The sequence below is a fragment of the Littorina saxatilis genome, linkage group LG2 (assembly GCF_037325665.1).
Source record: "Littorina saxatilis isolate snail1 linkage group LG2, US_GU_Lsax_2.0, whole genome shotgun sequence".
NCBI classification, from domain to species: domain Eukaryota; kingdom Metazoa; phylum Mollusca; class Gastropoda; order Littorinimorpha; family Littorinidae; genus Littorina; species Littorina saxatilis.
In genome coordinates, this window is record NC_090246.1 from 66,191,286 (window position 1) to 66,215,895 (window position 24,610).

At 45.6% G+C, this 24,610-nt stretch overlaps 1 protein-coding gene across 3 annotated transcripts in view; it reads left to right on the forward strand.

The window, feature by feature from the left end:
- LOC138959558 (uncharacterized) overlaps nt 1–24,610 on the forward strand; it is a 68,778-nt gene extending 44,168 nt beyond the window's left edge. For 2 of the 3 annotated variants that reach the window (XM_070331083.1, XM_070331085.1), the window contains 6 exons: nt 1,684–1,847; nt 2,223–2,327; nt 2,928–3,127; nt 4,640–4,808; nt 4,955–5,056; nt 20,996–24,610. In XM_070331083.1, coding sequence (XP_070187184.1) covers nt 1,684–1,847; nt 2,223–2,327; nt 2,928–3,127; nt 4,640–4,808; nt 4,955–5,056; nt 20,996–21,160 — 905 coding nt within the window. In that variant the 3' untranslated portion in view covers nt 21,161–24,610. The remainder of the gene's footprint in view (nt 1–1,683; nt 1,848–2,222; nt 2,328–2,927; nt 3,128–4,639; nt 4,809–4,954; nt 5,057–20,995) is intronic. The other variant, XM_070331084.1, reaches the window with a different exon arrangement.

The following is a 24,610-nucleotide window of genomic DNA, read 5'->3' on the forward strand; positions in this document are numbered from 1 at the left end:
CAGATTCATCATGTCTTTATTCTTTGAATACATATATAATTATATAATACACTGCATTGTCGTTCCTCGGCAAATATTTCAGCCAACTGTGAATAAAAAACAAAATGTAATCACACACAGGTAATAAATATTTTTCCCTTAAAAACATAAAAAGCATAGATACACACCACACAAACCCTATTTATAATTTCATGTACATAATCCCACGTTACAAAATAGTGCACTCCTTACAACACACGCTCACACCTGGTTGGTTTGCGTTCAACTTCTCAGACATATTCAGGCATAAAAATTCTCCGTATTTTCCGTATTTTTGAAAAAAATAAACCGTATTTTTTTTATTTTCCGTATTTTTCCTTTTTTAAAAAAAAAATTTTTTTAATTTTTTTTTTAATTTTTTTTTCCTAGTCATAGTTATAGTAAAATAGTTTTGGGGCCATGTTTGAATCCAATTTTAAGGCTCAGATAGCCCCAGATTGCACCAAATTGCACACTTGAAAAAAAAAAATGTCTGGGGGGCATGCCCCCGGACCTCCCTAGAAGTCTTGGCGCTTTGCGCCTGCGAAACTTGGCGCTACGCGCCTGCGAAAGTTGGCGCTACGCGCCTTCGAATTTTGTTTTCAGTATTTTTTGTTTTTGTTTTCATGCCTGATATTTTAACTGGATACAAAAATTTGGAGTACAAACCAGCATCAGTTTTCATGCATACTAGTTTTATAATTTCTGTCTTCCATGCATTGGGAATGTAAGCATCAATGAGTGACATACACAGAGTCAATGACTGAGATTTATAGTGACACTAGAGACTACAGTCATACTGAGACACGGCAGTCCTTCTTACAGCTCATGTGCCTGTTACTGTTTCACACAGACAAGAGCAAAATGCACTAATGATTGAAGGAAGTATGTTGTACAACAACATTCTTTTACACTTTTATGTACATGAACAAATAATACCCATCTGATTAACTAGACGAGAAAGTCACTCTGTCATTTTCTAAAAGAAAGAGTAACACGTAGGCGCTGCTCCCAAGCTCTTTTCAGTTCCTTTAAACAGTATTTTATTCGTAAACAGACACATGATAATATAACAACATCATTAAGAAGGAGCACAACAAGTTTAAAACTTATGGTAAGTGCTCACATAAACATTCCTGAAATTTCATGGCGGATTATGATCAATGCGACACATTTTTTGAAAAAAGAGATGAGACAAACAAAAAAATATATATATAAAAAAAAAGGAAAAAAAAAAAGGAGAAAAACAGCAAGGAAAACTTAGTTTGAATTATCGAACACAATCTGTGTCAATACCGAAAACGAAAACAATTACAAAACGAGAACGAAAGACACAATTTCAGTTGCTTGTTTGTTGGAAGTTTATGTAGCCTGACAACTCTTCCTTCAATAATTTTTCCACGATAGTTATGGCAAATGACACAGTACTGCTTTCCACCACCACACACTCTGAGCGAGCTTTCTTTCAGTGCAGACGCCATAATGTAGAAGATACCGGAACTAACCCAGCGTTTCTCCTTCGTTGAAGAGCATGGAAAGATAACTCGTACTTGACTAGAAGTGAGAAAGAGCTATAGAGAGAGTCTGTTAGCACTGTAAACCCTTCTTTATAATGTACGATAAGTATATAATTATAGTCATACCATGTGTGTTTTTTTGTGGCAGGGTTTGACCCCAATCTGCAGCAGTATGCTGGCGTGCTGACGCCAGAACAGCAACAAGCAGTGTTGCTGGCCACTCAGGCGGCGGGCGGGGACATTGCTCTGGCTGCCCAGCAGCTCATGACCCAGCCCGGTCTCTTCCCTCAGGCACAGGACCAGTACCAGCAGGTATGTTGGCGGGGACAGTGTGATGAGGGTGGCAGTGGAGGGTGTGTGTGACAGAGTGGTTGAGAGTGGGGGAAAAGGGAGTGTGTATATGTGTGACAGAGAGAGGGAGTCTGTCAAGGTTTGCAAGTGAGGAGTACACTTGTGCGAGAACATCTTACAACACATTTTTCGTTTGGTCCTTTTTCTTAGCTGTGCATGATTTTTGAAGTGGTATTTAATTTTTCTTCCTTTTATTTCTTTAGGTTTTCTTCCTTGTGGTGTATTTTTTTTCCATTTCTCTTTAATTTTTGCCCATTGGCCTTATCCATTCTTCTTTGATTACCAAAGGAATAATGTTGAGGTGCAATATTTTAACTTGTGGTCTTGTCTTTGCAGCAGATGCAGGGTGTGTACCCAGGAGGGGCAGCAGGCCAGATGTATCAGGACCCAGCTGTACTACAGCAGCAACAGCAACAACAGCAGCTGGCCATGCAGCAGTTGGTGAGTGCAGTGTGGAAGCAAACAGCATCTGTAGATTTTTGCTGGCTTAACTTGCTAGTTTTTTGTTGTATTTGTAACCATTCGTGCTTGTCCTTCAGATCTAAAACCAGTCTGCTTGTTGAACATTTCTAGATCATAATGATTGAATTCACTGGCCTCAGTTTTGCTTTATAATTCATGCATTAGGACATGTTCGCCTACTCTGCTTATGGTGTTGAGTTTAGAAAATAGCTGAAACATGGATTGTGTGTTGCCTGAGACAAATGTAGACCATTTCACACTGCTATGGAGAGAGTAGGTGGAGGATGGAAGAGGGTGGTATTCCAACTAGTTGGGCAGAAGTAAGAATACGAACATTTAGCTTGAAGATTCATCTGCTCCTCTTTTTAAACACACATAAGTTCTACATAGATTATGCAGAGTCCTCACATGCTGAATGACCTCAAATGAAAAGGATGAAACTGGTCGAAGTTAAAGCTCAGAAGATTTACGTGTTGGGTTGTTGCTTTGGTTGCTCGCTTGCTTCATTTTGTAGACTTTTGCTTTGTTTCTTGGGCTTTCAATAATACTTTTCATTTTGCTTAATGTGCGTGGTGGCAGCGGCAGTTTTTGACTGTCCATCCCATGTCACAGGCTCTGCAGCAGCAACAGCAGATGGCACCACAGGCAGCCCCAGTTCTGGAGGAAGATGACGTTCCACCTCCACCCTCCCCTCCAGAGCCACGCGACATGCTTCCTCTTCACTGGAAAATGGCCAGGGATGCTGAGGGCCGCTTGTACTATTACCATACTCTCAGCAGGTACCAGAGGGTTTGTTTGTTTCCTTAGACTCACACTGTAGCAAATATGTAATTGTTGAGTCACTTGAGAAAAAGTGACTCTATGTAATCGGTCAGTGTTAGTCTGTCCGGCCGGCCGGCCGGCCGTCCGTAGACACCACCTTAACGTTGGACTTTTCTCGGAAACTATCAAAGCGATCGGGCTCATATTTTGTTTAGTCGTGACCTCCAATGACCTCTACACTTTAACGATGGTTTCGTTGACCTTTGACCTTTTTCAAGGTCACAGGTCAGCGTCAAAGGAAAAATTAGACATTTTATATCTTTGACAAAGTTCATCGGATGTGATTGAAACTTTGTAGGATTATTCTTTACATCAAAGTATTTACATCTGTAGCCTTTTACGAACGTTATCAGAAAAACAAGGGAGATAACTAGCCTTTTCTGTTCGGCAACACACAACTTAACGTTGGGCTTTTCTCGGAAACTATAAAAGTGACCGGGCTCAAATTTTATGTGAACGTGACTCATTGTGTTGTGAATAGCAATTTCTTCCTGTCCATCTGATGCCTCATATAATATTCAGAACTGCGAAAGTGACTCGATCGAGCGTTTGCTCTTCTTGTTGTAAAAGTGTAAATCCAGCAAAAGTGTGAGCCCAGCAAAAGAGGTTTCATCGTAGGACCATTCTTCTTTCATACTAGCAATATCATAGTGACAGTAGTACCTGTTTCACGAGACAAGCAATCTTTGACACACTGTCATACACACACACACACTCACGCACACACACACATGCAGACACACACACACACACACACACACACACGCACACATACCACAGAAACAATTTGGCACAACTGCCACAGGACTGATAGAATAGAGCAAATGGATTTGTATTGCCTATTCTCCTAACTGACACTATACCACAAGTATGAATCAACCAGGGGCCTGTGATATTAGTGTTCGAGCATTGCACCCTTGAATTCATATACTGAAACACTAGTTGATCCCATAACCCGCCTGGGTCGTAGTGACGATGCACTGACAAGCGCTGTACAAGCTGTCTCACCCTCTGCCGGTTGTGAGCAATCTTCTGGGTTGTCACAAAGCTTTTCCCAGTCCACTCTGCAATGTTGTCTGTCCCTCTTTTCTTCTGTCTACCCCGTCTCCTCTTCTCGCGCACCGTACCCTGGAGGATGGTCTTGGAGAGCATGTCTGTACTTGTTACATGGCCATACCATCTCAGCTTTCTCTTTACAGTGGTCAACAGGTCTTCATAGTGATCCACGTGCTGAGTGATGGTTCTGCAAAAACTAAAACAACAAGAACCAAAAAGAGTGCAAATGAAGACTATTTCCTGTTTGACTCTTAGTAACAAATAGTGTTATGTCGTTTTGAGCGGTCATTGAGCTAGAGCAGCAGATCAGTTTGATTCCTATTCATATTACCCACGATGAAGGTGAATCATATGAGCATTTGCTCTTGTTTATTGTCATGGTTAGCTAACAAGGATCTATTTTTGTTCTACAGAGTGACACAGTGGGATCCTCCTCAGTGGGACAACCCGTTCCCAGAAGACATGGACTTTGACCAGCCTGAGCCTGACATGGAGGACGATAGCAGTATGATGACAACCACAGCCGCTGCCGACACCTCCAGTGAAGTGGCCAAGAGACTCAAGGAACAGTTTAGAAAACAGGTAAAGTATCTGTTGTTATTCAAGATTTTCATAAGTTTCATAAGGTGAAACTACTGGATATCTTTATGTGTAGATTATGTTTTATGTTTGGATTCAAAGTAAAAAATGAACCCCAAAAATCTGACTTTGATTTTACTGTCTTTCAGATGTCCTCTCATGTGGTGGTGTACCTCAACCCGTATCGCCGCCCTGACTGCAAGAGTGGACGCATTCTTTCCACCGACGACTTCAAACACCTTGCTAGAAGGGTAAGCATGCAATTATGATTGAGTGAGTAGATTGCTTTGGGGCAGAAAGATGTAGCTGTCAATACTGTATGATTCTTCTGGTTTTCTTTTTCAGAAGACTTTTCAGTTGGGCACCAGAAACAGTTCTGTTTAACTCATTCAACACGTCCACCCTATGACATGACTATACACTCAGAACGCCTGAGCCAAAGCATATAAATAGCCTGCTGACAACCAAAATTGGGACATTTTGAAAAAAATATTGTATTTTGAAAAAAATATTGTAAAAAAACTAGTACATGTGGAGATTTACTTTTTGCACACAATTAAAGAAAGATCTTTCATTGTTTCAGAAATGTACTTTGTATTTGTCAAAAGGCTTGTTGTGTTTGTGTGGTATGCTATTGAAAATGTCAATAAATAGCCTGCTGACAACCAAAATTGGAAAATTTTGAAAAAAATATTGTATTTTGAAAAAAATATTGTAAAAAAACTAGTACATGTGGAGACTTACTTTTTGCACACAATTAAAGAAAGATCTTTCATTGTTTCAGAAATGTACTTTGTATTTGTCAAAAGGCTTGTTGTGTTTGTGTGGTATGCTATTGAAAATGTCAACAATTTAAATTAAAAAAAGTCCAGAGGCACCACATAAATACTACAGACATGTTTGAAAATATGCACAAAATGTTGTTAGTGAATACTCAAAAAAGAATTTACTAACATGAATGAGACAATGAGATGACTGGGTGATGACTATGATGAATATATCCATGTAGAAGAAAAGAAACACTTGCTGTCACAGTATTTACAGTGCCACACTTGGAAGCACAGCTCAACGCAAAACGCCACACCACATTCCAGGCACCAGAATCGAGTCCCATTGCGTTGGGTTTTATCCATAGAAGAAAAGAAACACTTGCTGTCACAGTATTTACAGTTTTTGTATAAATGACTTGTTTAGAACTCGGTTAAATTACATATTCTTACTCCGAATCACATAAAAGCATTGACGCAGTCTTACATGCTTAAGGTCTGAAAAGGCTACCCGTCTTAAACAATTTTAAAGGGGAGCAACCCAACACAAAAGTGTAAATACAGGCATGGTAATGACCATCTACCCGGGGAGTTACCTCCCGTCCGGGTTACGTGACGTCACTTCCCCTGTAAACACCACATGTCTTCATACGACATTTCAGCCTACAGCAGAGAGGTCGTCGAATTTTTGGCTCCGTGTGTGGCTGCGTGCTGGTGTTTGTAAGGACACCCACCGGCCTCCTAACCCGTCTTAACGGCTTGCCTTTACGTGTTTGGTGAGCTCTTTCCATTTTGGTCATTATTTTGACAAGAATGTTGTTGTAGTTGCTGACTTTTCGTCCGTTTTGCGGACTTGTTAAATTTTCAGTAACGCAATTTGGGGCCCCACGTTTGCGTGTCAGCTTAGCTGACGGCGAATGTGGCACGGCCTATGTTTTGGTTAGGTAAACCTTATTTTACCTCTTTACTTGCCTTCTGCTTTGTTAGTTGGTAAGCGCTTCCTTTTTTAGTCATTAGTTTGACAGGAAGTTCGTTGTAGTTGCTGAATTTTTCGTCCGTTTTGGACTTGTTAATTTCCAGTAACTCTCTGTTTTGCCGCCTGTTGTCTGTGTCAGCGCGTCTGACTGTGAGATAACATGGCTAGGTGTGTGTCATTGGTCTTGCAGACCATTGGTATTTGTTGTTGTTTCGTACTAAGCTTGTATAACCGCTTTGTCCGTTACTTCTTCTGCCCCAAATGAATTTGGGGGGCAGTTTAGCACGTCTGTGACGTGTCTTGCTTCTTGCTTGTTCTCTCTTGGCATCGGAGCGTGGCGCTCTGGTGTCTATACTGCGTTGCTCTCTTTTTCCAGAGTTTCGCAGTTTGGGAGGGAAGTTTGCAGCTTCACACGCCGTCTCCAACGTTGTACTTCCGCTGGCGGCGGGTGACGGCCGCTCTTTGGCTTCCTGTCGGCCACGGCTTCCGGTCGCGGGCCTTCAGCTGCGTCTGCTGCCTCCTTGGGGGGCATGGACGGTAAGTCGAACTGCTCCACTGGCTCTCGTGAAGCCACCGGACGCTCTCTTTTGAGCAACAGTTCTTGGTCGCAGGCTCACTACCTGCAAACTTCCTGCCCGTCAGGATATGCTGCTCGTCATAGTTCCGATCGTATAGCGAGTAGGGCTATGACTGAGCAATGGCGGCTTCCGCTTGCGGGAGTCGCGTTTCCGGGTTTACCCGGAGGCGAAGGTCAATCTGGCACACCCACGAAGGTCCCTGCTGGTGTCGACTGCAAAACTTCCTGCTAGTCAGGATATGCTGCTCTTTCTAGGCCTGATCGCACAGCGTGTACGGCCGTGACTGAGCAATGGCGGCTTCCGCTTGCGGGAGTCGCGTTTCCGGGTTTACCCGGAGGCGAAGGTCAATCTGGCACACCCACGAAGGTCCCTGCTGGTGTCGACTGCAAAACTTCCTGCTAGTCAGGATATGCTGCTCTTTCTAGGCCTGATCGCACAGCGTGTACGGCCGTGACTGAGCAAGGGCGGCTTCTGCTTGCGGGAGTCGCGTTTCCGGGTTTTCCCGGAAGCGAAGGTCAATCTGGCACACCCACGAAGGTCCCTGCTGGTGTCGACTGTGGACTGGCCTTCGGGCCACCGGGCCTCCAGCCCAAGTCCTCGCAGCAGACGCTGCCACTGTATGTGGCTTCGTCCGTTGCTTATATTCTGCTCTTTCTAAGCCTGTTTGCATCGTGTGCACGGCTATGAATAGGCAAGGGCGGCTTCCGTTTTCGGGAGTCGCGCTTCCGGGTTTTCCCGAAAACGAAGGTCCTTCATCCCGTGCACTCACAGAGGTCATGGCTGGGGTTGACCGTTGACTGGCCTTCGGGCGTTCTGGCCTCGGCCTTAGTCATCGCAACAGGCGTTTCCGTTTATGCGGCTTCGTCCGTTGCTTTGCCGGCTCCGCCCGGAGTTGCCGTTTCTCCTCCTGCTGCTCCTATACGGAGGGAGTGAGTGAGGAACAGGTTACGTCCTACGGACATCCGGACAGTCGTCATTCCGGTTTACTGGGAGCATAGGTCTTCCTTTGCGATTACACTGTGTGTCGCTACTGGAGTTGACCGCGTACTAGCCTACGGGCGTTCGGTCTTCTGTCCTCAGTCCACGCAACATTTGCTTCCGCATTGTGCCGTTTTGTCTGTTGCGTTTCCGGCTTTGTCCGGATGCATTGTTCTCCTTCCTAACACTGTTAGCGAAGTGAGGAACTTCGGCTGGCCTATGGGCATGCAGGTTTTCAGCCTCGGCCGGGACGGTAGTCACTTCACTGGTCGGGTGTTGCGTCTACTGTCTATTCAGTTCTGGTGGCTTTGGATGTTACCTCCTCTTTGTCTTACCCTCTTATGGGAGGGGTAAGACAGGACGGTTTCCGGTTGAACGGGTTTCCGGTTTTCCGGTTATCCTGTTCAGTAGCTTTCCACTTGCAACTGTGACTTCGGTTAGTGTCAGTTCTCTGGGCTATTCTGTTATACAGTCTTTAGCCAGAGACCAGACACGTTCTGTCGAATCTCTCGGCTTCTCTCGAGGCCTCGATGGAGATTACTTCCAGATTTTTTATGGAGGGACATTGGCTTCCTCTTGGGTTGCATTCAGCGATGTCGGACTTCCGTTCCGCGAAGGAGGAATTTTTCCTACTTCCGGTTTGATAGTCACCTTCCATGTGGGTACCATCTTCCGCAGGTTTTGGCTGGCCATCTCCTACCGGAAGTGGTATCCACGGGTTCCGGTTCTGATACCCGGTTTTTCACGGGTCAGTTCCGGAACACGCGCAGCCTCGGCTGTCTTCGGCTACTCAGGCTTTGTCTTTTGTTCCTTCCTGTCATAGGAAGTTCACTTGGCTGAAGCTGGGTCGGAGTTTGCTGGCGTCTTTGCTCTTCCGCGTACACCTTATGGGAACGCAGGAACTTAGAGGAATTTGGACGTCAGTTTTTGGAATTTGCCTCTTTTTCGGAGATGATCGTCAGAGCGCTCTCGCGCTCTTTCCTGGAGTCACTGAACATTTCACGCTTAGTGTGTGTCAGGACTCTGATGGCATCTCCACTCGTTCAGCCTGGCTAGGGCGAACGAGGAACAAAGAGGCTGTCCTCCCTTCACCTCGCTTTACAGTCGGGTGTAGGGAGGACTTGTTTCTCTCGCATGCTCGGGTCTCTGAGCAGGCTAGGAGGGACAATTGGGCTTTGATCGGAGTAGAGGGATCTGCTTTTTGAGTCACTTGAGAAAATGTGACTCTATGTAATCGGTCAGTGTTAGTCTGTCCGGCCGGCCGGCCGGCCGTCCGTAGACACCACCTTAATGTTGGACTTTTCTCGGAAACTATCAAAGCGATCGGGCTCATATTTTGTTTAGTCGTGACCTCCAATGACCTCTACACTTTAACGATGGTTTCGTTGACCTTTGACCTTTTTCAAGGTCACAGGTCAGCGTCAAAGGAAAAATTAGACATTTTATATCTTTGACAAAGTTCATCGGATGTGATTGAAACTTTGTAGGATTATTCTTTACATCAAAGTATTTACATCTGTAGCCTTTTACGAACGTTATCAGAAAAACAAGGGAGATAACTAGCCTTTTCTGTTCGGCAACACACAACTTAACGTTGGGCTTTTCTCGGAAACTATAAAAGTGACCGGGCTCAAATTTTATGTGAACGTGACTCATTGTGTTGTGAATAGCAATTTCTTCCTGGCCATCTGATGCCTCATATAATATTCAGAACTGCGAAAGTGACTCGATCGAGCGTTTGCTCTTCTTGTTGAACTTTGGTGTTTATACCAGAAAAGAAAGGTAGATTCAGTCAAATAGAGATCAGCAGATCTCTGACTTCTCTCTACAAGGGTTAAAACAGAGCTAGCCTCCTCAGAGGAAGCATGCTCAGGCCTCGGGATTTTTTCAGCAGGCGGCCTATGGGCAGTCTCTGTCTGATTCTCGAGAGTTAGATCACCTTTGGGCAGGGAGAAGGGTAGCCCTAGCAGCTAGCCTCTCTCCCCAAGGAAGTGCCCCCGGTCACACCCCCCCCCCCCCCTCCGCCCTCCACTTTGGTGATGGCGGGGCGGGTCTTCTCCTTGCAAGTTTTCATTGGATGGTCTCTGTACACAGCCAATAGTTTGTGGGAGTGGTGAGGTCGGGGGACTCCCATTGATCTAATGAGTGCATATTTGTTTATGCGTCAGCCGATCCTTTCACAGTGATCTAGGCCCATCAGCTCGAGCACCCGCTGAGGTCTCTTCTGGTCGGTGCTAGCGCTGTCCTTCGGTTTTACAGCTTCAGTCCTCAGTTGTGTAACAGCAGTTCAGCCACGGGCTGCTGCAGTGGCACTTCCGGTTTTACCGGAGAGGTTGTTTCTTTCACAGACGCTTCATAGGTACGTCTGAGTTTCGGAACAGCGGCTGACCTTAGGGCATCCAGGGTTTTTTAGCCTCGGCTGGTGCAACAGCCATTCCACCTGTGGGCGGGATGGTTGTTGTTTTCCCTGTTCTTGTGGCTTCGGACTTCGACTTTCTTTCCTTTATTTCATCTTAGGCAGGAGATGAGATAGGACGATTTCCGTTTGAGTGGGGCTGCTGTTTTCAGGCTTCCCCGTTCTTCTCAGTTTGCCACAAGCTGCTGGACTTGGTCCTGGGCGTCTTTCGCAGAGTCTGACTCCGTCTTTCTCTAGCGATCAGACGTGTTCTGGTGTTTCGTCCAAACTTAAGTTGCGCTTGAGTTGGCCTCGGAAGTAACATTCAGTTTTTCCTGAGGGGACATTGTCTTTGGCAATGCATGTTGGAGGAGTCATTCTTTGTGGCTTATCTCCTCTCTCAGGTTTTTGGCTACGAAGTTTACTTGGGGTTTTTGAATTTCCTTCATTTACCTTCAAGCAGACTGTTCTGTAACACTCTGGCTTTAGTCATTGTGTTTTGGGTCACCGGTCACTTCAGCAGCAGTCGTCCGCGACAGCTGCTTCCAGTTTCGGCCGGAAGTAAGAGGTTCACTGGCTAGTGCACAGGCTACTGTCACGTCCGGTTCGAGCTTCGACTTACGTCAGCAGTCGTCCGCGACAGCTGCTTCCAGCTTCGGCCGGAAGTAAGAGGTTCACCAGCTAGTGCACAGGCTACTGTCACGTTCGGTTCGAACTTCGACTTATGTCAGCAGTCGTCCGCGACAGCTGCTTCCAGTTTCGGCCGGAAGTAAGAGGTTCACTGGCTAGTGTACAGGTTACTGTCACGTCCGGTTCGAGCTTCGACTTACGTCAGCAGTCGTCCGCGACAGCTGCTTCCAGCTTCGGTCGGAAGTAAGAGGTTCACCGGCTAGTGCACAGGCTACTGTCACGCCCGGTTCGAGCTTCGACTTACGTCAGCAGTCGTCCACGACAGCTGCTTCCAGTTTCGGCTGGAAGTAAGAGGTTCACCGACTTGGGCTTCACGCCATTCCTAAGTCTGATTACTTTGGCGTGATCGTCTTATGGTCGCCGCGAGGTTTGTCCCTCACCTCACTGATCGGACTACCTTACGCATAGATCGTTTTTCGGTGCATGTGCGTTTCCTTCCATCCGAAAGGGGGGGGGGGGGGGGCAGCTTGTCTTTCCCTCTCTACTCGGCTCGGCTTTATCCAAGGCTGGGTTCTCTTTCTGGGTCGCTTGGTCCAGGAGATTGGAAGAAGTGCTGGGCACACATTTCTGGCTCTCTGATGTCGTCTTTCGCAACTTTTGCCTGAGAGACATCACGACTGTCAATCAGGATAGTTCTCAGGTCCTTTTCTGCTTTTTGGCAGCGGGCCAGTTCCTGGCAAGGGTTAGAGTGAGTTAGTTTTTCTTTCTCACTGGGCCCTTTTCCTGACCTTTTGGCAGCAGGCCAGGGTTTCGGCAAGGTTTTTTAGAGTGAGTTAGATTTTTCTTTCCCACCGCCTTGTTGAAGCTATCTGCTTTTATGTGATTCGGAGTAAGAATATGTAATTTAATCGAAAATTTTTAAGTAAATTTTCATTTCATTAATATACTTACCCGAATCACATAGTGTATGCCCTCCCGCCAACCCCGCATATGATTTTTTGAGTCTATTAAGTCGTATGAAGACATGTGGTGTTTACAGGGGAAGTGACGTCACGTAACCCGGACGGGAGGTAACTCCCCGGGTAGATGGTCATTACCATGCCTGTATTTACACTTTTGTGTTGGGTTGCTCCCCTTTAAAATTGTTTAAGACGGGTAGCCTTTTCAGACCTTAAGCATGTAAGACTGCGTCAATGCTTTTATGTGATTCGGGTAAGTATATTAATGAATTAAAAATTTTCGATTTATGCACGGAGAACATCCTTCTTTGTGTGCCACACTTCGAAGCACGGCTCAACACAAAGCGCCACAGCCATGTGGCCACAGAACATTCCCGGCACCAGAATCGCGTCCGTCCGCTTGCATTGGGTTTTGGCCAAAGTAGCATTGACACCTCGAGCTCTTGATTTGGCTAACTCATTCACCCTCATCACTCACTTATCCATCTATCACAACAACACTGTTTGATGCACACACAGTCACTGCCTGCCTTCTGCACGCCGCTTCGCTTCGCAACAACAACACTGACAACTCGCGACATTTTGGAATCCTAAATATGAAACTAAGGCATGGGTTGGTCCCGTCAATGACCTGTAGTATCCAAACTAACCAATGAAATCAACTGTTCTGGGAGTTATTTGTCGCGTATGATAATGCAGCCGACCTCTGAACCTATCACGTGGGTTTTCGTATGGAAAATCCCCAGCGTGGTATTTTCCACTTCCAACGCTACTATTATGGCGGTGTGTGGCGAAGTGACTCACGCACCTTACGCACGGATTCTGGCGGCGTGTTGACAACGGCATGATCAGTCAACGCTTGTATTCGGGCGGCGTGTCGCGAAAAAGTTAAAAAGATGTTGCAATAATGGCAAAACCAAAGGTTCAAAGAAAAACTTTCTAAAAGGATTGGCTGTCTAATCCACGTTGTGTGAACTCTAGTAGACTAAAATGTTGATTAAACTGTGGTAAACATATTTGTAATTTATAAATTAAATTACATATTCTTACCCCAATTCTCATAAATGCATTGACTTCAATCTCACATGCTAGATGTCGAAAAACTACTCAAATTACCTGCCCTTGCAAGGGTGGTAACCAAGCTAAAAACAGACGCCATAGCCGTTGCTATGCCCTGTCCCACCTGGTTACCCATAACCCGCCGCGCACCACAATCCGGAATAATCATTCTCGACTTTCGACGACACACGTCAGACGTGCGCAATTCGTCTGCTCACTTGGCTTTCCCTAGCCCTTGTCTTTGTGACGTTATGGGCTTGGGGGGGGCCTTTACCTGTTCGCCTTCCTTTTGGTGAGACCTGCCCTTTTTATTGAAGATTGAATTGTTGTTTGTTAGCTGCTTGTTTACAGCCGCTTCAGAAATTTACTTTTCTGGTAGACTACGATTTCGTCCATTTACAAGATGGCCGATAGCAAGCAGTAACTTCGGGCTAGGCAGGAAGTGAATAAGGCTGTTAGCCCTTTTTAGAAACCTCTGTGCGGGTCGTCTACCCTTCGAGTAGTACTGCTTTTGTAGTAGCTGTTCGTGCGGATAAGGTTTCGTTTTTTCTTCCCAGCCCTCCTCTCCTCTTATGGAGAACCAGTCAGTGTCTTCCACTTTAGGGGGACTTAACGATGAAATATGTGTTTATTTCTCAGCTGTTTCAGGCACGATCGGCCTGCCCACTGTGGCGGCGTACTCCTTGGCAGCTTCGCATCGTGGTCTGGTGCAAATGGCCAGTTCGGTTCAGCCCTTTTTTGCCTCTGGAGGCTCTGGGTTGTTCGCGAGCACCCTCTCCTTTCGGTAGGGGGGACTTGCTCCCTACCTGCCTCTGACCACTCTGATTACCTCCGGTATTTCTCAGTGTGTTGGGGGATGGGGGGGGGGGGGTGTTCCTGCTTCGCACCGTGGTCTGGTGCAAATGGCCAGTTCGGTTCAACCCTTTCTGCCTCTGGTAGTACTGGGTTGTTCACGAGCACTCTCTCCGTTAGGAGAGGGGGCCTGCTCCCCGCCTGTCTCTGCCCGCTCTCCTTGCTTTTAGCACAGCTGAGTTGGGCATGCAGCCCCCTTACCGTTTGGAAGGGGGAGTGTGGGGGGGGGGGCGGGGCACGGTAAGTCACAGCCCGGGCTGGGTCCCACTCTGCCTCAATGGGGGCAGGGGGCTGTGTCAGTGGCCCACCCTTTCCCGCCCTCAGGGCAGGATCGGGTGGGGGCTGTGACGGCGGCCCATCCTTTCCCGCCCTCTGGGCGGGATCGGGTGGGTGCTGTTGAACTGTCTTCTCAGTCTATGCCTCTATTGTCCTTGCCCGGCAACCGCCCCCCCCCTCGGGGTGGATGGGCGGTGGGGCTACTGGACGTCAGCAGGTGGATGGGTGGGGGTCGGCCGTTTACGGTTGCGTCTCTCACCCCGTCTCTCCCCCCTCCAGGGGTTTACTGCTGTGACGAGCCACCCCCCTCCCCATCCGGGGCGCGGCGTGGCTCAAGCCAGTCAGCACAGCGGGGGTGCCACGTACGGCCTGTCCAGGCTACGTTACATGCTCCTCCTCTGCCCCATTTGTGGCAGGGGGCTGTGTTAGCTGCCCGCACTCGTTGTCGCGGGTTGGTTCAAACTGGTCAGACCGGTTTTGGCGGCTGGGGCCAGTCTCTCGCACAGCGGTCGGGGAACAATGAGCTTGGCTCTCCTATGTTCTCGGCAGGGTATCTCGCACAGCGGTCGGGGAACAATGAGCTTTGCTCTGCTTTGTTCTCGGCAGGGTGCTGTGCCGGCTGCCTACCCCTCTACCCCCTTGGGGTAGGTGAGCGGTGGCGGTGGCAGGCGGAGACAGAACATGCTCTAAACTCTCCAGTCTCCCATTCTTTGTGTTCTGACACAATGGATTGTGGGGACTCGGAATATAGTATCGCCTTGCCAGTGGTCATTGTCCTCAGCCAGCATCCGTCACCCCCCCTCCTCGGGGTGGGTGAGCGGTAGGGCTACAGGATGTCTGCAGGTGGACGAGTGGGGGACGGCCGTTTACGGTTGCGTCTCTCATTCAGTCTTCCCCCCCTCCAGGGGTTACTGCCGTGACGAACCACCCCCCTCCCCACTCGGGTCGCGGCGTGGCTCAAACCAGGCAGACTGGTTCTCAGCACTGGGATGCTTCTCTCGCACAGCGGGTGGGGTACGGCTGGCCGGGCTTGGCTTTGTCTCGTACCCCCACTCTCCCTCCTTCTCGGCAGGGCGCTGTGCAAACTACCAACCCCTCTCCCCCTTCACGTCAGGTGGGCGGTTTGGGTTGGCAGGCAGAGACTGATCACGCTTTTCACTCTCACTCTTGGCGGTGTTATCAGCAGGAGTTTTAGTGTGCTGCCTCCCCCGTCTCCCCTCCTTTTGTGTTTTGACACAACTGCTGGTCGGGATTCGGACTCATCGGTTGAGGAGGGAGAGTGTGTAGCGCTGCCTACTGCTTGTAGGCTTGCTATGCAAAAAGCGGCTGCTGTGGCAGCTTACTTTTTCCCGGATGGGGTGACGGATTCAGAGCAGGGCAGAGCAGGGTGTCTCTCTTCCTCCCTCTTCCGCGGATGACTTTGGGTTTACGTGGGCTTACTCGCAATCGTTTCGATTTGCCGAGTGTCCGGTGATTGCTTGCTTGACCCGCACCTCAGGGTAGTGGTCTTCAGCCTACACCTTTCCCGCTGCTTCATGCGCATGGTCCTGCTCCTCCTTCTGCTAGCCAGTGGCTGGCTTCTGGGTTTCAGGCTGCTTCGTTCTCACTTTTAGTGCGGAAGAAGATAGGTTGGAATGTCAAGTCTCAGGATCTGATCCAGACATTTTCGTTACCAAGGGCTAGTTTTTCCGCTCCGCCGGAACTAGTCTCCTGGCTTCACAAATAGACCACAGGGAACGTGGGGTTTCGTGATGTTACTCCTCCCTCTCCTCTCTGGAGGAGGTGGGACGGCATGGTCTAGAGTTATCTGCTTTTGCTGAGACTCTCCTCTGTGCTCTCATAAGAGCCATCTTATCCTCCCTGGACTCTTTTTGGTTTAGGGAGGATGCCTCGGATAGGGTCGTAGCCATACTGCTGGCAGCTCGTCATCACCGAGCAGATGAGTTCGTCAGTGATGTTCTATGCCCACACTGTCTTCACCAGGTGTGATCTCCTTCTTTTCAAGGGGTTTGATTTCACACCGGTTACAGGAAGCAAGGGTCAGGCTTTTTTCGGGTTTTTGTTAAAACCTACTCAGAAGCCTCAGTCTTGCCCTTCCTTCATGGACAAGTAGCAGCGCATTGATGCGCTCCCGGTTACAAGGTGGGTGTTTCGTTCAGTGTCTCCTCCCTCTTAGGAGGAGGTGGGACGGCATGGTCTAGAGGTATCAGCTTTGGCTGAGATTTTCCTCTGTGCTCTCACACGAGCCTTCCTTATGCGTTCCTGCAGACACAGACCTGTTTACACTACACATTGAGCGTAGTAAACTACGAATTTGAATAATATACTACGCAACTACGCAAGTCTGTCGTTTTCTACGCAAACGGTTTGTTGTTTTTTTTCTTTTTCGTCTTTACACCTGTTCCTTGTCCCGTTGTGCTCTCACACCGCCCCGTCCCTGCACGCAAACGGTATTGTTTCGGCTACGCATATCACAATCCGTAATTTTCTTCATCTCCCTTGACCGATCCATTTTCCAATCCATGTTTTCGGTCAGCAGTCGTTTGCTGCGTGCAGCGCGTAAAGCGCCCACGGGCGTTGCGTTGTAGCTTGTTAATGCCGAATAGGCTTCTCCAAGCAAATGCCGGGCACAACTGAAAGCGTTACTGCCAAACCATGCGGGCGTTTCGACATAATGGCTGAACGCAGAGCACACGAAAGTGAAGATGAGAACTGTGAAGAAAATGACTCCGAAAGGCCACCGACCAAACAGAAAAAGACGAGCAATGCGCCGAACCAAGTCTTTCTGCCAAAATATCATCAGGACTACCCATGCCTTGTCTCTTCGCGGAAAGGAAAACATCATGCTCATTGCACTGTCTGCAATTCCCATTTTTCCGTCAGTCAATCAATACATGTGGTAAAAAGTAGCAATCATTGTTCTTGTTGTTGTGATAGGTCGACGAGAAATTCTTCACATTCAATTACAAAACTACACATTTGCCTCATTTTGCTCCCAGAAAATACACATGCAATGTTTTAGGGGTAAACAGGTCTGCAGACAGGAAGTGGCTCCGTTTCTGGAGAGCTATTCATCTCTGGACGACCTCGGGGACTGGTTGATCTTTTATCAGAGTCAATCAGCTTGCCAGTTGCACTTTCAGATGGTGTTCAACCAGGCTTTTTGCCTGGCGTTCTCAGTAAACCAGGCAAAATCCGAGCTGTCCCCATCCCAGGTTTTTTACCCGGGCATGCCGTTCGACACTGTCTCTTGGAAGGTTCGTCCTTCACAGGAGAGAATAGAGAGGCTTTAGGCTCTTATCACTACCAGACTGGCACGAGACCAGACCTCTACGAGGTCCTTAGCCTTGATCCTCGCTCGGTCAGACGGAATCAATGGCTATGCTGGCCCTCTAGTCTTTCCTCAGGTCTCTTTGGGACTCGGCCTCACAGGTCTGGGACAAGAGGGTCCTCCTCCAGGGTGGGTTCCTCCACGCGAGTAGGTGGCTGGAATCCAATTGGATCGCTCAGGGCGTTTTCCCTAGCTTTGTTCCCCCCCGGACTTAGACCGCTTCATGGATGTGTCTCTGTCTGGATGGGAGCCTACATTGGCAATTACAGTCTTGAGGCTGTGGATGTAGACTCAACTCCTTGGACATCTCTATTGCCTGGAGTTAGGAGCAGTAGCTCTCAGTCTACTAGCCTTTCTTTTTGGCTATATACAGGCATGTCCGGTTGCATACGGACAATACTTCTGTTGCTTCCTATGTGAACTAGCAGGGAGGAGCAAGTTCTCACTCCCTGTCAGACAGAGTTTACGGGATTCTGATTTGGTTTCTTTCACACTAAATCAATTTCTCAGAGGAATTTCTCCCCGGCCGGCTCTATAATCTGGCCGACTCGTTCAGCAGGACCTCTCAGGGCTTGCACACGGGTTGGGCCATCTGCATACAGGGCTGGAGGTTGTGCTGTTTGTGTTACAGATCGTGGGTTTTGACTCTGGTCTTGGTGCATGAAGCACATAGGTCCTCCACTTTCTCTGTGTATGCCCCTCATTGGCCTCCTTGGCCAATTGGCGTATAGAGCCCCTCTCTCAATCCAGGTGGTTAATCACCTCTGTTTCTTTTTGGCTCTGGGCAGCTTGGCCTCTTCTTGGAGGTTCCAGCGTCTTGGCTATCTCAGCTACTTTGGAACAAATAGGCCTCTCTTCTGATGTTCATGGCGCTTTTGCGGGCATGATCAAAGGACCTTGTTTGTAGAGGTTTAGAGGCGTCCCCTTGTTTAACGCGTAGGACTTTGTTCTTCTTACGCTTCACTCTCACTCTTGCCCGAAGGGCAGTGAGGCACATGCGTTGTTTGGGTTTACCGGAGGTTGTAGCCTTGGAGCTTATAGTTGCGTTGGTTTTTGGCTCACGTAAGTGTAGCCTATGCGATCGTAACTTTGTCTGTCTGTGCGTGCGTGCGTGCGTATGTGCGTGTGTATGTCTGTGGTAGAAACTCTAACATTTGAAGACGTCACATTACATTGACGTCACATTATGACGTAAGAGGGTTAGACGTCACGCGAAGGAAGTACTGAAAGTCTCGGTCATTATTATTTCTTGCACAGTTTCACCTATGCTCTTTCTGTGTGTGTGTGTGTGTGTGTGTGTGTGTGTGTGTGTGTGTGTGTGTGTGTGTGTGTGTGACGGAGTGATTGAGTTTGTGTTACTGTTTGTCGATTTCTTACGTGAGCCTTGATGACTTCGCCTCTTGTTTTTCATGTTTTTTTCACCAGATTTCCTTGAATCAGAAACCTGGTCAATTTTCTCTGGTGTTTAATTTCCTCCTCTCGGGATGATTCTCGCTCCGGGCGGTTTGGATTTTCTAACTGTCTGGTTAGAGTTTTTTTAAATCCTTTTTGACTCACATGCGAAGCAAAAGTGAGTCTATGTACTCACCCGAGTCGTCCGTCCGTCCGTCCGTCCGTCCGGATAACGTTGGATATTTCTTGGACACTATTCAGTCTATCAGTACCAAATTTGGCAAGATGGTGTATGATGACAAGGCCCCAAAAAACATACATAGCATCTTGACCTTGCTTCAAGGTCAAGGTCGCAGGGGCCATAAATGTTGTCTAAAAAACAGCTATTTTTCACATTTTTCACATTTTCTCTGAAGTTTTTGAGATTGAATACCTCACCTATATATGATATATAGGGCAAAGTAAGCCCCATCTTTTGATACCAGTTTGGTTTACCTTCCTTCAAGGTCAAGGTCACAGGAGCTCTTCAAAGTTGGATTGTATACATATTTTGAAGTGACCTTGACCCTGAACTATGGAAGATAACTGTTTCAAACTTAAAAATTATGTGGGGCACATGTTATGCTTTCATCATGAGACACATTTGGTCACATATGATCAAAGTCAAGGTCACTTTGACCCTTATGAAATGTGACCAAAATAAGGTAGTGAACCACTAAAAGTGACCATATCTCATGGTAGAAAGAGCCAATAAGCACCATTGTACTTCCTATGTCTTGAATTAACAGCTTTGTGTTGCATGACCTTGGATGACCTTGACCTTGGGTCAAGGTCACATGTATTTTGGTAGGAAAAATGTGTAAAGCAGTTCTTAGTGTATGATGTCATTGCTAGGTTTAGTTATTTGACCTTGACCCTGAAGGTCAAGGTCATGTAAAGGTCAAGGTCAAGCATGTGAGTCGTATGGGCTTTGCCCTTCTTGTTTGATTTGCGCTCAGTCAATTGGAACTAAGAGCCAAAAGCTCATGTTCTTATCTCTTTACACTATAGGTCAAAGAGGCTTCTCTTTATTGACTCTTATAAGAGGTGTTGCTACTTTCATAGGACAGTCCTATGAGTGATGGCTTATTGAACACAGGGGGGGGTGTTCAGTCCTCCCTCTGTTCCTTTACAGGTGTTCAGGAGTCCAGAGCCTGGGGTTCTTCTCTCGCTGGTGGTGTTCCTGTCGCCTATGCGAAGTTTTGCCAACAGCTCTTTGGAGGTCTGATGACGTGTTCATTAATTTTTTACCTCCTGGACATCTCCTGCTCTTAACTTGATGGGGCAATTTCCTTGCCCTCGTTAGTTTCTGCAGGACAGGTTCTCTCAGGGACATAAGTAAGTTCCCTCCGCCTTTAGGAGCAATCTGCATTTATGAGAATTGGGGTAAGAATATGTAATTTAATGGAAAATTTCAATAGTAAATTTTCATTTGATTAATATACTTACCCAATTCTCATAGTTAATACCCTCCCATCCATCCCCGCTACTTAATTTCCTAAGGGTTTTTGAGAAGTCTCGAATGATTTTTCCGGATGCCGGCGCTCACGTGGTGCGCGGTGGGTTATGGGTAACCAGGTGGGACAGGGCATAGCAACGGCTATGGCGTCTGTTTTTAGCTTGGTTACCACCCTTGCAAGGGCAGGTAATTTGAGTAGTTTTTCGACATCTAGCATGTGAGATTGAAGTCAATGCATTTATGAGAATTGGGTAAGTATATTAATCAAATGAAAATTTACTATTGAAATTTTCCATTTGTTATTCCAACCTTGCTGATACATGTTCAGGTTAAGAAAGAAAGAACAAATTGTTTATTTGAATATTGTTGAGTACCTTTTGTTGCAGCATTTGACATTAAATATCATTTTGTCAGAGAAGTTCATTCTATATAATGAGTATTCCTGTGTACTGTCATATATAGTTTCAGTGTCAAATAATGATATGCTTGTGTCTTCCAGTTAACTCACCACATCATGGCCAAGGAGCTGAAACACTGCCGCCACGTGGAAGACCTGGAGGTAAACGAAAATGTCAAGGCTAAGGCCAAGGACTATGTCAGAAAGTACATGTCACGGTGTGGGACAATCTTCAAGAAGTCATCATCCCCGGATGACTTTATGTGATAATTATATGTCTGAATGTCAGCTCTGTAAAAAGGTTATGTGGACCATTTTAATAACATGCTTGCTGTTTCTGTATTCTGGAGGACTTTTGACTTTTAATATCTTGGTGGCTAGCAGTATTGAAGGCACAATACTGTGGCGCTGACTCTGGCTGTTTCATGTGACTTCTCATTCTGTCGAGGACTTTGTACCTGGTACTTTCACTTTGACAGGACACTTTGAGACCTGCCACTTTCAGAATAAACGTTTGCACCTTATTGTGACTTTCCGGCATCGTGCATATGGACACGCATATCTTATGTTTACCCGTTTCTCTGCTTAATACTGAAGCACATATTTTCTTCGAGGCATTTAAACTGTGCACTTTCACACAGGGAATTTGGCGCTCGTTGAGGTGTATCTGATTTTATGTGGCAGATTTGAATGGAAGTGTGAGTGTGCCAAAACAAACTATTGGCTTGACACTCTCAGGAATATGGTTGTCTGATTAACTGCTTAGTCCTGTCTACATGTTTTATTGGAGAAAAAACGGCAAGTATGCCTGGTTTAATGAGTGAACTTCACAACCTTCAACTACTCAGTGATAAACTGCAAAATGTGTGTACCAACGCAGTTTTCCATTGTGCTTAACACTCAGGAATGGGATTTTCAACAGCACAACTTTATAAGTCACATCATTTCGATTTATGCAAAATCTTCAGTGTGTGTGTGTGTGTGTGCAGGTTTGAATATATGTATAGTTTTTTTAGTTACAAGGTATATGTATATATTCATGGTGTGTATGTATTTGTGTACGTCGGCAGGTTTGATGTGTGTATAGCCTAGGTATGTTTATGTACTTGTGTGTGTGTGTGTGTTGTCACTGAACAGTTGAAGTAGTTAATGGAGATGTTGTTATGCAAACTTGAGGATCTCTTTTTCTTTTTTTCTTTCTTTTTTTTTGGCAGCATTTTCTAGGCAGTGTCATGTATAAAAGGAATAATAGAAGCCATGCATTCAGTCTGTGAGATGAGATTATTTGAGGCATTTACAAAGGACATTTGGTGCACATGCTACTTGTCCGTACTGCATGGTCCCTCTTTACCTCGGAATTTTCAGTAATACATACATGGATACTAGTAGATTCCACTCAGTGTTGTTGCAACAGAATTTGTTTTCTAGTGTGCAAATCTCATGTTGAGCCCATAGCCGTGTATTTTGAAGAGGTTGTATCCTGGGACCTTTCTTGTCAACAGCAAACATCTTGGGTCTCGAGTTTCAAGCCTCCTCTTGAATTGTTTTTGTTGTTCTCTTTGAGAGGCATGTAGGTTTTCATTGTCCAGCATATCCTCACTGATGCACTTCTCTGCTGTCATCTTTTTACCCAGAAAGGGAAAGAAGACTGCTTATAGGAAGACTTGTGTGACATTTTCAGTAACATCATCCCTCCACACCACCCCACTCTTCACCAGATTCCCTCCCATCCTCGAGTGTATTTGGGCACACTTGTTGTTCATGTGTCCTGAGCATAATGAAGTGTTGTGTGTACTTATCTGTTTTCTGTCACATCAGTGGGGTTTTTTTTACGTTTGGAATACGGAATTGTCAAAACTGAAAATTGAGTAACTGTACAGCTGCTTGCACTGAATTTTCCAGTGCATGTATCATTTTATCTTGTTAATTCTCTGGGAACTTGTTTAGCATTTGTTTGGCTGCAACATCTTTCGATGACTTCTAATGTCTGTTCATATTAACATATTATTGGTACTTTGACTTGGGCGACAGAAAACCAAAACTCGCTATTGACAGCATGCTCTTTAGGTTGTGTTGAAGACAGATTTTAACAAATGAATATTTAGAGTTACATGGCTGGTTGCTGCAGGTTACTGATTGCAAATAGTGACCTTCCTTCATTGTAAAATAATACTGATTTTCATAACAAAATTTACTATGCAGTGCACATTTTGGATAATTTTCCTTTGTGGATATATTAGCCTGTCTGCATTCTGTTCTTTAGTTGAACTTAAAGAAAATGTCACATGACAAATGAGCATGTGATAAGGCAAAGGTTCAAATTTTGTAGGCATGCTGGGGACGATCAATAATGCAGATATTAAAAAGGCAGGAACATTAGACACATCGTCGACGTTGCCCTTGATGGTTGTACATTTTCAGTATGGTGCAGAGATATCTTGGTTCTTTAGTTACTGGAAGCATGATAGATTTTTCATTTAGCCATTGCAAAAGAGAGAAGTTAAGGGTTTTATTTGGGTTACCAAACGTACAACAGTGGTGACTTCTTTTTAGACTTCAGTGAATGTATTTTTTTAAATCATTTTTACAATGTTGGTTTCGCTTAAATATTTTGACAGCATTTTTTTAGGAGGTCATGCAGGATTTAACATTGTTCTCATTTACTGTTGTGTATTTCAGGTTGTATTTGTACGCTTTAGATTGGTTTTTATTTAAAACTATTAGGATTCACACTTTTCTTGTTCGAAGTATTTTTCGCACAAAGTTTAAAATTATTGGTGTGTATGTTTACTGTATTACATGTAGCTCTAGACTGTGTAATGATCTTGTAAATGTGATATTGTAAGCAAGTGTTGAAACAAATGTTTCTCTGGGCATGAATTTTTTTTAATGGAAGACATATTTGTGCCTTTGGATGTTTCAAGAATTACATTTTGAAAAGTTGATATCCTTGTTGTACATTTTTTGTTATCAACTACAGGCATGGTTAGTATTATGGGTTGCTGATGGACAAAGAAATGCCCGCATATTCTGTACTGTTCTCAAAGCAGACTGCATTTTTGCCATTTTATCTCTTGAATTATTATAAATAGTATAAATACTGAAGAAATAATGATAAATATAACAATAGGCTCCTGACATAATGTCTTTGACTTCAAGGAACATACTTGCACATGCTATGGGTCTCTGCAGACAGTTTTTCATTGATAATTGTACATGCAGCTAATTTTTTGAAAATCTGGCACACGTTTATTTTGATATACATGTATATGTATAGGCAAAATAAGGCACAGAAAAATATGAGATAACACCTGTGAAGTGAGTTAACACCTGTGAAGTGAGTTAACTTTGTCTTTGTTTGGCAAGAAAAATCACTGAGCATTAGCATTGTCTTACTTCAAATAGTATTGTAAGTTGTAATGGACTTGAAGAAAAGGGAGTGCATAAAATGTCGTTGTTCACACATGGCAGATTTGACTGATTTGCCTTGTGGCCAGGTTTAACCTCCATGCCTGGAGTAGGGTGCATGTTCTAAATGCATTCAGGTGTATTTCTGTGCATTCTGTTTGTTTGAATGCCAGTAGGTAATGGATTGAATTTATGTTAATGTATTGACTGTTTGCATTTGACATATTTGTTCAGAAATGTGTATGATAATTGTGTGGATGGTTTAATTTCTGCGGAAAGATTGGAAATAATAAATTTTAAAGGTTAAAA